This window comes from Babylonia areolata, chromosome 5, assembly GCF_041734735.1.
Source record: "Babylonia areolata isolate BAREFJ2019XMU chromosome 5, ASM4173473v1, whole genome shotgun sequence".
Lineage (NCBI taxonomy): Eukaryota > Metazoa > Mollusca > Gastropoda > Neogastropoda > Buccinidae > Babylonia > Babylonia areolata.
Genome location: NC_134880.1, coordinates 26,184,243 through 26,198,258, shown reverse-complemented (window position 1 = coordinate 26,198,258; position 14,016 = coordinate 26,184,243). Strand labels below are relative to the sequence as shown.

Sequence of the window (14,016 nt, the reverse complement as noted above, 5' to 3'; positions counted from 1 at the left end):
CAGCCTCTGTGCGTGTGCGTGTGTGGATGTGTGGGTCTGTGTTTTTGAGTGCGTTTGTGAATGCGCGAGAGTGTAAGTGTACACAAGTGTCAGGAGAGATCTGTGTACGGATGTGTGTGTGTGTATATATATATATATATATATATATATATCTTTGTATATATGTGTGGGGGTTGGGGGTGGGAGATATGGGCGTATATGTGTGTGCTTGTACAAGTAAGTGTTCATCTCTGTGAGTGTGTGTTTGCGTGCGTGTGTGTGTGTGTGTGTGTGTGTGCCGTGGAAGCTGCGATACGTAGGCTAGAAATGAGTGTGTGGAGGAGGGGGTTGGAGGAGGTGCAAGGTAATGTGTGTGTGTGTGTGTGTGTGTGTGTTGGAGCTCATGTACGTTTATATGTATTTGACTGTACTTTCATATCTGTGAAACTGCATGTTTGGTGCATTTCTGTTATGCATGTGTGGGTGTATGTGTGAATGTGTGTCGTCATATTTTACATTCATTCGCTTAATTATCACCATTGTTGTCTTATTTATTTATTTATTTATTTTTTATTATTATCATTTTATTAGTATTACTATTATTATTACTACTACCTTTTTCTATATTATAATTATTATTTATTTATTTATTTATTTATTTATGTAAGCTTATCTATTATTTATTCCCCCCCCCCCCCTTTTTTTTTTTTTTTTTTTTTTTTTCAAGGCCTGACTAAGCGCGTTGGGTTACGCTGCTGGTCAGGCATCTGCTTGGCAGATGTGGTGTAGCGTATATGGTTTGTCCGAGCGCAGTGACGCCTCCTTGAGCAACTGAAACTGAAACTAGTTCCCTCTCCTTTCCACTTCTTTCCTTTGGCTTGACTTTGTTGTACTCGTGTCTCTCGATTTTTTCCTTTTCCCACGCCTACTCCTTGACTACGTCCCCACTCTCCAAAAGACACAAACATTTCTTACCAGTTCCGGTCTCGTAAGACTCGTGATTTACCACTACACATGTAAATTCCAATCAGTATCTCTGGAACAATCTAGGTCATCATATCTGCCTTTGCTTCCCTGAAGGCGACCACGGGTGCCTGTTGTCGCCAAAGCTTTGAGCCATAGATCACGCTCTGTATCATAAATCTTAGGACTGCTTGCATGCTTATTCATGATAAAATCATAGTGCTGCTCCGGGTTTGGCTGCAGTCATGACGCTGTTTCTCTTTCTGTCTGAAAAGGAAAATCGGGAAAGCCCGATGACGTCATGTTGGCAATATTGCCGCAACTACAGTATGATGGTAGACTATTTCTCCAGCTCTCTAAAATAGTCTTCCATGCCGTCTCCTCCATCAATGGTTTCTTTATGATTCCTCAACAATCTCCCGTTTGTCTGGCCATCTGCTTGTTGTTGCCACAATCGTGCTTGTGTTTCACGCTTGAAATCACTCGATGGTATGCTCCCCATGTTGTTCAGTTGGTGAGGACTCCCACAATTCTCACTCATTGCATCTGCATTCTGTAAGAAAGAGGAAAAGGAAGTACGAGAAAGCAGTGGGCCTCTGTCCAGTATGCGCTGTGCTTCATCACGTGCATCGTTCTCTCTCCTGTAGCTGAAAGCTTTCTTCGGCTCAGTGATGTCAGACGTGACCATACTGGAAAGACTACTTTCTTGGGAAACCGGCCCAGGCAACCCATACGTCTCTTGTATTCCGTAGCCTGTGTCATGAGATCCACTGCAGCGGATGCACTTCCTCTGAGTCTCTGAGTCTGGTCCGGCTTCATCCGCTGATGCTCCATTTGTATTGATTGTTCGTGCAGACGACTGTGGTCGATCTGGGGAAACAGGGTATCCTTCGGGATGAAGGCTGGAAGCATCGGACACGTGATTACCCTGGCTGGGTGACACTTGAGAAATGACATGAAGCAAGGCTCTAACTGGTCCTCCATGGGCAAGCCTTTGTAAGAGCTGATCCCTGTAGCTGAAACAGAACATTTACGTTTTGTTCGGTTTGGAATAAACGTTACAACATACTATTTTCTAGCACTAAAAGACAAAGCACATGATCGAATGTCTTTTGAAAATATTTCAACACAGTGTCTCAAGTAATCCTTGATCATCCATCTTTCCATCCTATCTATCTATCTATCTATCTATTCGTCTGTCTGTCTGTCTAGCTGTTTGTCTGTCTGGGTGTATATCTATATACATATTTATCTCTCTGTATATCCATACACCCATCTCTCTACCTTTCTAGCTGTTAACATATCCTTTATTTGCTACTCCATCATCTTCACGGTTCCAGGAGTATTGCTCCAACACCGCTCATTTCGAGTCGACATGTAATTATAGCCATACCTGTAGCAGGCTCAACATGTATTTTGTTTTTACTGTTTCGTTCAAACTGTGTAGTCAAATTACTGGGTGAAAAGACAATGTACTTCTCAGCCTTTTTCCCTCTCTCTTTCTCCCCCCAACTGGCTCTTTCACACTATTATATTCTGAAATTCGCAGCTGTTTTCCCCTTGACTCAAATATGTGAAATATTGCAAATGGTCTGAGCTGTCTGAGGTCACTCATGATTACTTCCAGTTTTTCCGACTGACTTCGGATTTCTTCAGAATTCCATTGACTGGTGCTGAAACACACTGAATGGACACACGTGTCTGATGTATTAACGTAAGGAATCAGGTTGCTTACATAGACTCATTACGATGTCATCATTAAAAGGTTGATTTGTGTTTCGTCCATAAATATTTCAATGGTATGTGTGTTCTAAACACGCTATGTTATGTACAGATCCGGAGTACATCAGACCGTCCTACAAAAAAAACATATTTTTATATTCTGCAAGATGATTGTAAACGATAACGTGGACCTTCATAGTAATAGCCCTCTAATGCAGAAATAAATGTCACACAGATGATAGGCAACAGGTAAGGTAGGCTCTCTCACCTTTCTGTGCGACTGGGTTCGGAGATATTTAGCTTCCTGGCTATCGTCTCCAGTTCAGCTGTGCTCAGCACTTGCAGCTGGTTTGTCCATCCATCTTCGTCATTCATCCGCAGTCTGTCTGGCATCTGAAAGAATTCAGTTATCTCCTACGTAATAATAAAGCAACACCAAAATCATCTCTCTCTCTCTCTCTCTCTCTCTCTCTCTCTCTCTCTCTCTCTAATAGAAAAAAATAATAAAAATGAAACGAAAATTGTCGACATACATGGGAGTGTAACTTAAGCCCCTTCAAAGATTTAATAATGTTAGGACAATGGCAACGGAATGCAGGGAATTGAAGCACATCCAGTTGGGTAGAATTACCCTGACGATGTAACAATACAAACAGAAAACACACGTCCAGATGGGTCCAGCTACCATGGCTGGAACACTACTATCCTGACGCGCGAACAATACAACAGACGACACACGACCAGCAGGGTACCAGCACCCTCATAGCACACCGAAACGCAGATGACACGGAACCAGTTACCTTCACAACCAGCGAGTTAAGCTTTTCCCTCTGGTCCACGTCCTGCCATGACGGAGACACATTCGCTGCCACGTGGGTGACGTCAACAACGAACACGTGGTCTGGTGATAGGACGTAGCCGTTACGGGGTTCCAGGATCCAGTCATTGGAGATGGGAAAGAACTTCCCACGTGTGATGCATTTCTTGCAACTTAGCATGCTTGGAATGTCATATTCCTGAAATTGGACACACACACACACATACAAACACACACACACACACACACACACATATATATATATATATATATACATATATATATATATATATATATATATCCACACAGATCTCCCATTCTTTCTCTCTCTCTCTCTCTCTCTCTCTCTCTATATATATATATATATATATATGTAGAGAGAGAGAGAGAGAGAGAGAGAGATGTATTTGTATCTCTGTGTGTGTTTGTGTGTGTGTGTGTGTGTGTGTGTTTGACCATCAAAGTGAAAGCTACAGACACATTTTCTCATAAAAGGGTTATTTCTTAAAGTAACATCCTGGGTCAATGTCGAATTTAAAATGCAGTCAACAATTTTCGTTGTTTGTTATTCCCTGACGTCCCACAAGGCATTGCGACTTTACTTACCCATGACAGCAGTGTGGCTGCTGGCTGCTCGTAGATCTGTGGATCAATGGATATCAAGTTTGGGAGCTACACAACACCTCTGGCTCTCGGGTGGGTATGTGGGAATGGAGTACGCTTAATTCTTTGTGTCTGGCTGTCAGTTTAAGCTAACGAGTCAGCCTACCGAAAGGTCGAGGGTTGGTTTTCAGAATGCATAGTAATGAAAATGAAAAACTTCGTTTTTTGCTCTTTCCCGGCCCCGAATCCGCTGTCCCTTCAGCTCCGATGGAAACAACATCATCACTGACAGGGACAAAGTCCTCGAACTTTGGGCTGAACATTTCAGCATCTTCCGCAACCGTCCATCCACCGTCCGCAACCGTCCATCCACTGTCCGCAACCGTCCATCCACCGTCCGCAACCGTCCATCCACCAACCGTCCATCCACCGTCCGCAACCGTCCATCCACTGTCCGCAACCGTCCATCCACCGTCCGCAACCGTCCATCCACCATCAGATAAGATCGTCTCCAACAGACCCCCATCAGCCACTCTCTTGATGACCCCCCACGTCCTACAGAGGTACAAAAGGCCATCACCAAGTCTATCTGATGGACGATCACCAGGCCTGCACTCCATACAACAGAAATATACAATGGAGGAAGCCCACAGTTGACGCCAAGTGCCCCGATCTCTACTGCAAAACGTGGAATCAGGAGATGATACCTCAGGAGCTAAAGGATGTCTCCATCATCCACCTCTATAAGAAGAAAGGAAACAGGCAAAGTTTGGCAGTCAGGACAAATTCATGTTGGCATGAATGCCAGTGTGCTGGACGACAATGAACATTCAAACCCCTTCCCGGTGACTTACGGCGTCAGTAACGATACATTTTGGCACCGAATCTCTTCAGTATGGTACTGAAAGCAATGCTATACGATGCTTTCCGTGGTGGACTTGTAGGAGTTGACTTCCACTCCTGCACAGATGGCAGAATCTTCAACCTACGCATACTTCAGGGTCCAAGAGGATATCCTCCACCATCTTCTCTTCGCTAACGACTGTGCCGTCAATGCTGTCAAGAAAAAAAAAAATACAAAGAAGTATGAATCTCTTCTCCTCGGCCTGTGAAAACTTTGATCTGACCATCAACAACAAGAAAACTGAGGTGACGCACCAGCAAGCCAGGCATACCACATACACTGAGCCCACAATCACAGCACAGGCCAGAAACTAGCTGCTGATGCTTAGTTTGTCTACCTTGGCAGCACACTTTCCAGGTCAGCCACGATAAAGGAAGCCACCCTCCGCACCTCTTTGTCTGAATGAGCGTTGTTTTTCTCTGTGTAGCAAGCCCGGTGAACACTTCACAGTGCGGAACAGCAGTCGCTTTCTGTGCATACTAACTTCCACCATGTAGGATCAAAAGATACTTTTAAAGTCACCTCCCAGCTCCTAATCACGCACAACATCCTAAGCGCAAATACGTTTTGACGGTTTTTTGACTTCATTACAGAAAACGTAGACACCTGGGTATGGATTTACTATTTTCTCTCTCTCTCTCTCTCTCTCTCTCTGTCCATATGGAAATATGTGAAAAGACGTGTTTTGATAGTTACCAAGTCTTTCTGTGAATAACAGTGTTTTCGCTGCAATGTTGATTCATGATATCTACATCAACTGATTCAGAATTCCATCAGCAACCTGCGTAAATTACCTATAACTATGTCCATAAACAGTTTAATTTGTGAGTAACCACTGAAATACTATGTATAAAATGTATGGTCAATCAGTGTCTATTCTTCAAGCTCGTGGGCCAGTATCCAGTTTTATAGTATTGGTGTCGGAGTGAAAAAATAAAATAATGAAATTAAATAAATATAAAAACACAGAGGGGACGCAACCCACCTTTGATTCAGGCAGTAGCGGTCCTCCATGCTGAGCGAGGCAATGACTGAATCCACTGGAGTTGGACAGCAATAGACGCATGTGCAGCTTGGAGTTGGAAAGGTTGTCAAGGAGAATCAGGCGCTGTCTGTTGTCTCCTGGCTCCACTCTATACTCCTGATACAAGCAGAATTTGGGTATGTATGAAATAAGATATATAAAATGTAATTACTTATCAACGACCTTACCTCGTTATAATGGTGTCGGCACATTTTCATCATTGATGACTTGAGAATACAATTTTTGTTTCTGATCAAATGAACGCAATCTTTTGTCATCGTAATGAGCAATGCACGTGTGTGTTCTCAAATAGCATAATTACTGACTTATTACATATAAATAAAAACTCTAAGATAAGCAATCTACCAGTCACTATAAAAACTTGTAGAATTCTATTCATGTCAACAAGAGTGCATTTTGAAAGAAGAATTATATTTTAAAAATGTCAGTTTTAAACGCGAACAAACCAGTAACATTACTAACCAGTAGATGTAATAAACAATACAAAATAAACAGCAGCGCAGATGTGGGGAAAAGAAAAGTCCCTAGCGTGAGCTTAAAAGCTCAACACAGAACGAATTATCTCCACATAAATAATGCATAAAATCTTACCTTTCTGAAGTCACTGATTTTCAGTCTTGCATCCCACACGAAAACGGAGATTTCCATCAATCGCTCAGAGCTGTCGCTTACACACCCCATGACATATAGTTCAGGTCTTTTTTTCGTTTCCTTGGCATTGCAGTAGACACAAACATAACCACAAAATCCGTACGTGGAAACTGTTACTATACCCTCTGGTGAAATTCTGAATCCACCCAATCGTTCTGTCAAATCCGGTGAATTTTCTTCTCCAGTACTAGTTCCTGCTTCAGATTCCATGTTAAATACAGTTTCATCATTTACAGGTGAAGGGGCTACCTTATCCTGGTGCACGTCAAGGAACTGGCCATGTGTGAAAATCTCTCCTCCAGAAGTATCATGCATGTCACCTTTCTCATGCTCCAGCCTGCTCATACACACATTGCCTTCTTGGTTCCGAGAGACGTGATAAACGCGGACGCTTTCTTGGTCATAATCTGAAGGCAAAATGTGAGGGAGTTCTACAGTCACAGGACGTAGGAAGCGGAAATCTTCCCCAGCCCAGTACTCAGCAACGGGTGATATCACCTCCGCATCATCTGGAAGTTTCAGCACGTCTCTGACATGATCCACATTAGCACACACTGCAGCGTGTACCTCAACAGAATTACCCTCAACAGCTTCTGGTGGTACGCGAAGGACCACGTCGGAGTTGTTTTGTTTTAGACAGCCGCCTTCCCTGTCAAAGACAATGGACGCTTGCCATTCTTCCACAAATATTGGAGACCTATATTGATCTAATGTATGGCACATGTCTCCAGTACTGACCTTCTCATCACTGTTCTCATCAGAGTAATCAGACTGCTCAAAATCTGTATGGGAAGACGCTGACGATGTGCTATCAATTGTTGAACAATACGAACATTGACTTTTGCAAGACTCGTCTCCATCATCACACCAGATAATGAATGGGTCATCTGATTCCACACCTGAAATGACCGTCTGCATTTCTGAGCTGGTCTCAAGGTCTGCTGCCTCCTGCACTTCTGTCTCGTGCGCATTTTTTACATCTTCAACGCATGTGGTGTCAGAGCTCCCAAGGTCCACGTTGCTAGCCAAGTCTTTATATATGGCGTCTCCAGATTCGACGGCAGAGTGCTGGTCAATGGATTGCTCGGTTTTGTTGGAGGAGTCCCATGCTGGATGTGTCTGTTCATGTTGCTGGCTTACAGAATTTCCCTCCATCTCCTCTGTGTGCGTGTTGAGCTGATGTCTTTGGCCAATTCCTGAAACGAATACAAGCAACAATATCACATTATCGTCACTATATCATACCAAAATAACTTCCTTTACATTAGGGGCTAGTGTCCTTGTTCTAAAACAAGAATGTGAGATTTAAGCAAATGGACCTACTTCATAGAATATGCATTGTCAGTAACATAGAATTTATGCTGAGATTAGCACAACCGAGAAATACATCCTTTATAACATGACATTTCCTTTTTTCACATGGAAAGCGCAGCCAGAAAAAACATGAAGTGATGTCTCCTCTTTTCATATACAGGGCAAACCAGGATGTACATGGTGGGCAGTGGAGGCCGGTTGTCCAGCGGCCCTGATCAACACTGTGTGTGTGTGTGTGTGTGTGTGTGTGTGTGTGTGTGTTCATGCGTGCTCGAATATGTATGTGTGCGTAAGCGTGCGCATTTCTCACTTCACAATTTTTGACTCACTTGTGTAAACAAAGTATGTGGATTTATCCGAGTACAATGACAGCTTTTTGAGAATCACTGAAACTGAAACTGTGTATGTGAAACGTGTGTTCTTGTGTAGCTGGATTTGTGTGTGCACGTATGCGTGTGTGTGCGTGTGTTTGTGTGTGTAATTTGTGCTCTGGTTTCCAGAACGCTCCGTCCATTGTGATAAAAACTTACTGCCCCCCTCGTTGATAAAGCACTCTTCGATACGTGTTGTCAGTGCATCTGTACCCAGCAACGCTACAACAACAAGATAAATAAATGAACAGAAATAAAATAATTAATATGAAAAGAGGAAAAAGTCGTGACGGTAGGGAGGGGGGAAGAAGGAGACGGGAAGGAGGCGGTTTCAGTTTCAGTTTCAGTAGCTCAAGGAGGCGTCACTCCGTTCGGACAAATCCATATACGCTACACCACATCTGCCAAGCAGATGCCTGACCAGCAGCGTAACCCAACGCGCTTCGAAGGAAGTGGAAAGGTGTCATCCATTCATATCAATGTGCACCACTTAAATACCGACGAGCTGACAAAATTGTGCTGATGGGAACACCATCCGAACATTTCTGAACACATTTCTCATTTCTGTTCCTTTCGTTGTTGCTGTTTTGAGAGAGAGAGAGAGAGAGAGAGAGAGAGAGAGAGAGAGAGAGACAGACAGACAGACAGACAGACAGACAGACGGACAGACACAGAAGGTCATAAACACACACACACACACACACACACACACACACACACACACACACACACACAGAGAGACACTGATACAATCACGCACACTCACACACTGGGACACTCACATTTGTAGACACCCCACTCGCCACACACACACACACACACACACACACACACACTGATCCTGTTGAGACACCATGGGATCCCGGATACTGGCGTCATACCACACACACACTCATGCACATATACATATATACATACATACACACACACGCGTGCGCGCGCATGTATACACACACACACACACACAACACGCACCAGTTTCCATACTGAAAATAAAGTATTAGCAAAATAAAAAATGCATAAAGAAAACCCAAACCGCAACATAACCTGACTTCTCTTTACCCGGGGTTCTGTGGGTGGGATGGCGAAGGGCGGGAGGGATCTCATCTGTAACCACCGCCACAACAACAAGATAAATAAATAAACAGAAATGAAATCATTAATATGAAAAGAGGAAAAAGTCGTGACGGTAGGGAGGGAGGAGGAAGGTGACGGGAAGGAGGTGGAAAGGTGTCAACCATTCATATCAATGTGCACCACTTAAATACTGACGAGCTGACAAAGTTGTGCTGATGGGTACACCATCCGAACATTTCTGAACATTTCTCATTTCTGTTCCTTTCGTTGTTGCTGTTTTGAGAGAGAGAGAGAGAGAGAGAGAGAGAGAGAGAGAGAGAGAGAGACAGAGACAGAGAGAGACAGAGACAGAGAGAGAGAGAGATTGAGAGACAGACAGACAGACAGAGAAGGTCATAAACGCGCGCACGCGCGCACACACACACACACACACACACACACACACATACATACACACGTACACAGACACAGACACAATCACGCACACTCACACACTGGGACACTCGCATTCATACAGACACCCCACTCGCCACACACACGCACACACACACACACACACACACACACACACACACACCGATCCTGTTGAGACACCATGGGATCCTGGATACTGGCGTCATACCACACACAAATTCATGCACATACACATACATACATACATACAAACACGCGCGTGCGCACACACACACACACACACACACACACACACACACACACACACACACACACACACACACACGTACTCGCACTAGTTTCTACACTGAAAATAAAGTATTAGAAAAATATAAAATGCATAAGAAAGAACCCAAACCACAACATAACCTGTCTTCTCTTTACCCATGGTTCTGTAAGGCAACCTGCGTGCGTAAAGGCAGTGAAGGTCGGGACGGATAAAGCGCTCTGTCAGTGCATCTGCACCCGGCAAGGCTACAACAACAAGATAAATAAATAAAGAGAAATAAAATCATTAATATGAAAAGAGGAAAACGTCGTGACGATAGGGAGGGAGGAGGAAGGAGATGGGAAGGAGGGTGGAAAGGTGTCATCCATTCATATCAATGAGCAACACTTAAATACTGACGAGCTGACAAAGTTGTGCTGATGGGTACACCATCTGAACATTTCTGAACATTTCTCATTTCTGTTCCTTTCGTTGTTGCTGTTTTGAGAGAGAGAGAGAGAGAGAGAGAGAGAGAGAGAGAGAGAAAGAGAGAGACAGACAGACAGAGAGAGAGATTGAGAGACAGACAGACAGAGAAGGTCATAAACGCGCGTGCCGCACGCACACACACACACACACACAGACACACACACACACACACACACACACACATACACAGACACAGACACAATCACGCACACTCACACACTGGGACAGTCGCATTCATACAGACACCCCACTCGTCACACACACACACACACACACACACACACACACTGATCGGGTTGGGACAACATGGCAACACTTAAATACCGACGATCTGACAAAGTTGTGCTGATGGGTACACCATCCGAACATTTCTGAACATTTCTCATTTCTGTTCCTTTCGTTGTTGATGTTCTGAGACACAGAGAGAGAGAGAGAGAGAGAGAGAGAGAGAGACAGACAGACAGACAGACAGACAGACAGAGAGAGACAGAGAGAGACAGAGACAGAAAGAGGTCATACACACACACACACACACACACACACACACACACACACACACACACACACAATCACGCACTCTCACACACTGGGACACTCGCATTCATACAGACACCCCACTCGCCACACACACACACACACACACACACACTGATCCTGTTGAGACACCATGGGATCCCGGATACTGGCGTCATACCACACACACACTCATGCACATACACATATATACATACATACACACACGCGCGCGTGCGCGCACGTATACACACACACACACCTACACACACACACACGACACGCACCAGTTTCTATACTGAAAATAAAGTATTAGAAAAATTTTAAAAATGCATAAAAAAAACCCAAACGACAACATAACCTGTCTTCTCTTTACCCCTGGTTCTGTCAGGCATCCTGGGGACGGGAAGTCTGTCAGAGATACGTGGTTTCAGGTCACCTGTAACCACCGCTACAACAACAAGATAAATAAATAAATAGAAATAAAATCATTAATATGAAAAGAGGAAAAAGTCGTGACGGTAGGGAGGGAGGAGGAAGGAGATGGGAAGGAGGTGGAAAGGTGTCAACCATTCATATCAATGTGCACCACTTAAATACCGACGACCTGACAAAGTTGTGCTGATGGGTACACCATCTGAACATTTCTGAACATTTCTCATTTCTGTTCCTTTCGTTGTTGCTGTTTTGAGACAGACAGACAGACAGACAGACACAGACATTATTTATTGCCATTGACAATACTATCCTTTGGCGAGGGGAACAATGTATGAACAAAAGAATAACGGTGGTTTACAGAAAAAGTGACACATTGCTAAGAGTAAAACGAAAATCAACGACAAACAACAACAACAAGCACATTATAAAATACAACATATTGCTAAGATTAAAAAGGAAAAGGAAAAAGCTCGACCATCCAACTTTCTACAAAGTCATTCAGAATTATAAACTGTGGCACTGGCATCAGGGTATCAGTGGGTGTTTTTTTTTCGATAACTATAACTGTATAAGGCTTCCGAAGTTAATTTCTTTTTCTGACAATCCCAAGCCAGGGCAATAAATTTTGCTGAGAGAGAGAGAGACAGACAGACAAACAGACAGAACTCAGAAACCTTTTAATGTCAATAGCTTAACAGCCCTAAAGACATGGGGGTACAATCACCACCACCACAACAACATAGTTTTTTTTCTTAAAGAAGACATATCATTTGTGTAAAACCATTGACAAAGAAAACTGTATCATTTCGACAATCCAATTTACATTTGTGATGAGAAAAAAACCACAATACATCTGCAGAAGAAAAGAACGTTTTTCATACGTAGCAGTCTACACAAAGTTGAATTTGTTTATAAGAAACAATGAGTAGTGTTTTCCTTTTTTCGACCAAGGTTATATACTTCAGCAATACATTTTGCAAGTGACTGGAATGAAATTTACTGATGAACGTTAAGTATACTAGTCAAATCTTCATTCTTTGCAGAACCTGTTTTAAAAACAATTCATTTTTCTCGAATATCATCGTATGCTTTGCAATGAAACAAGAAATGTAACCCATCATCCCTTATAAAACCACACAACAGACAAGGGGAGAGTATGGGTGGGTCAGTTTGAAACCATCACTTGTGAACATGGATTCAAAAAACAACCTTGCTTCATTACTCTTGGGCAAACAAATATATATACACACACCTGTTACGCACACACACCAAGACTGAATCATACACACCACTCAGAGCCAAATAAAGCTTAACACCTTCTCCACGTTTACGTAACACACTCCACAAGGTATTTCTATTCACAGAATCAAAGGCTTTGCGAAAATCGACAATCGCAACATACAATTTTATGTTTCTCATTAAATATGTTTGAATTAGTGCATATGACTTGAAAATATTATCCACAGTGCTGTAACTTGATCGAAAACCAGCTTGCTCTTCTATAATGTTTTCTTTGCGTTCTGCCCATTGTGTCAGTCTTCTGTTTAAAATGTGAGTGTACACTTTACTGACAATGCTTATGAGTGCGACTCCACGATAGTTATCGGTATTAATCAGGTCTCCTTTTTTTATGAATAGAAATAATAATCGACTCAGCCCATTCTGCAGGAAAAAAATCCATCGTTAAACACTCTGATAAACAGTAACACCAGAAGGTCAACAACAGCTGCATTTGTCTGCTTCAACAGTTCTTAAAATCATATCTGGGCCTGCACTTTTTATCTGTTTTAAAATTCTTTATGCTGTCTATCACCTCTTGTCTGCAAACCGGATCATCAAATAATGGTTCTTCAAAATCGCTAGCATCTTCAGTCACCACATCCTCCTGATAAGTATTTTCACAAGTTGCAAACACATTAAAGAAGTGGTCATGCCACTGCTGAATACTGATATTATTGTAAACAAATGATTTTCCGTAAACGGAATTTACTGTTGACCAAAATAAAGTTAAATCTTTGATTGAAAATTCAATTTCTATAATTCACGTTTCTTTTTTCTCTTCAAAAGGGTAAGTTCCTTCCTTTCACTTACGTTGTTCTCTGTATGTTCTCTTTTGTTTTGTTCAGTTTTACATCTTTGAAAACTTTAAGCAGGTCCGCTTGACATGTTTCTTCTTCTTCTTTTTACGCTCATCGTCAAACCAATCGTTGCATTTTTTATTTCCTCTTCCTACTGTTCGAATCATGCAAGCAGCAGCTCCGTACAATGCGCGTGAAAAAAGTTCAACACAACTATTTACATCAACAGTTTCACGTCTCGAAAGCATTCCGCAAACATTCCTTAAAGTTATAGCTATCTAACTCTTCCATGTACATTCTCCTGACACCACACAATCAGTTCGTTTCCTTTTTGATATTGTTCAGACTCTTTCCCCGTATAAAACACAATTTTAAAGTACAATTCAAATGT

The 14,016-nt window shown here is 42.6% G+C and overlaps 2 protein-coding genes across 2 annotated transcripts in view; both read right to left on the bottom strand.

Moving 5' to 3' along the window:
• Nucleotides 1-829: 829 nt before the first annotated feature.
• On the bottom strand, nucleotides 830-3,682 carry LOC143282432 (uncharacterized). The gene is made up of 3 exons (XM_076588070.1): nucleotides 3,465-3,682; nucleotides 2,933-3,057; nucleotides 830-1,958 (listed from the first exon to the last, which is right to left on the bottom strand). The coding sequence occupies exons 1-3, from the start codon at nucleotides 3,660-3,662 to the stop codon at nucleotides 1,283-1,285; spliced, it is 999 nt and encodes a 332-aa protein (XP_076444185.1). The 5' UTR covers nucleotides 3,663-3,682; the 3' UTR covers nucleotides 830-1,282.
• Nucleotides 3,683-4,997: 1,315 nt separating this feature from the next.
• LOC143282236 (uncharacterized) overlaps nucleotides 4,998-14,016 on the bottom strand; it is a 36,379-nt gene continuing 27,360 nt past the window's right edge. Inside the window, exons 12-17 of the mRNA XM_076587837.1 lie at nucleotides 11,486-11,548; nucleotides 10,284-10,373; nucleotides 9,417-9,476; nucleotides 6,625-7,880; nucleotides 5,974-6,129; nucleotides 4,998-5,069 (exon numbers count right to left, since the gene is read on the bottom strand). Of these exons, the coding sequence (XP_076443952.1) occupies nucleotides 4,998-5,069; nucleotides 5,974-6,129; nucleotides 6,625-7,880; nucleotides 9,417-9,476; nucleotides 10,284-10,373; nucleotides 11,486-11,548 (1,697 nt within the window). The remainder of the gene's footprint in view (nucleotides 5,070-5,973; nucleotides 6,130-6,624; nucleotides 7,881-9,416; nucleotides 9,477-10,283; nucleotides 10,374-11,485; nucleotides 11,549-14,016) is intronic.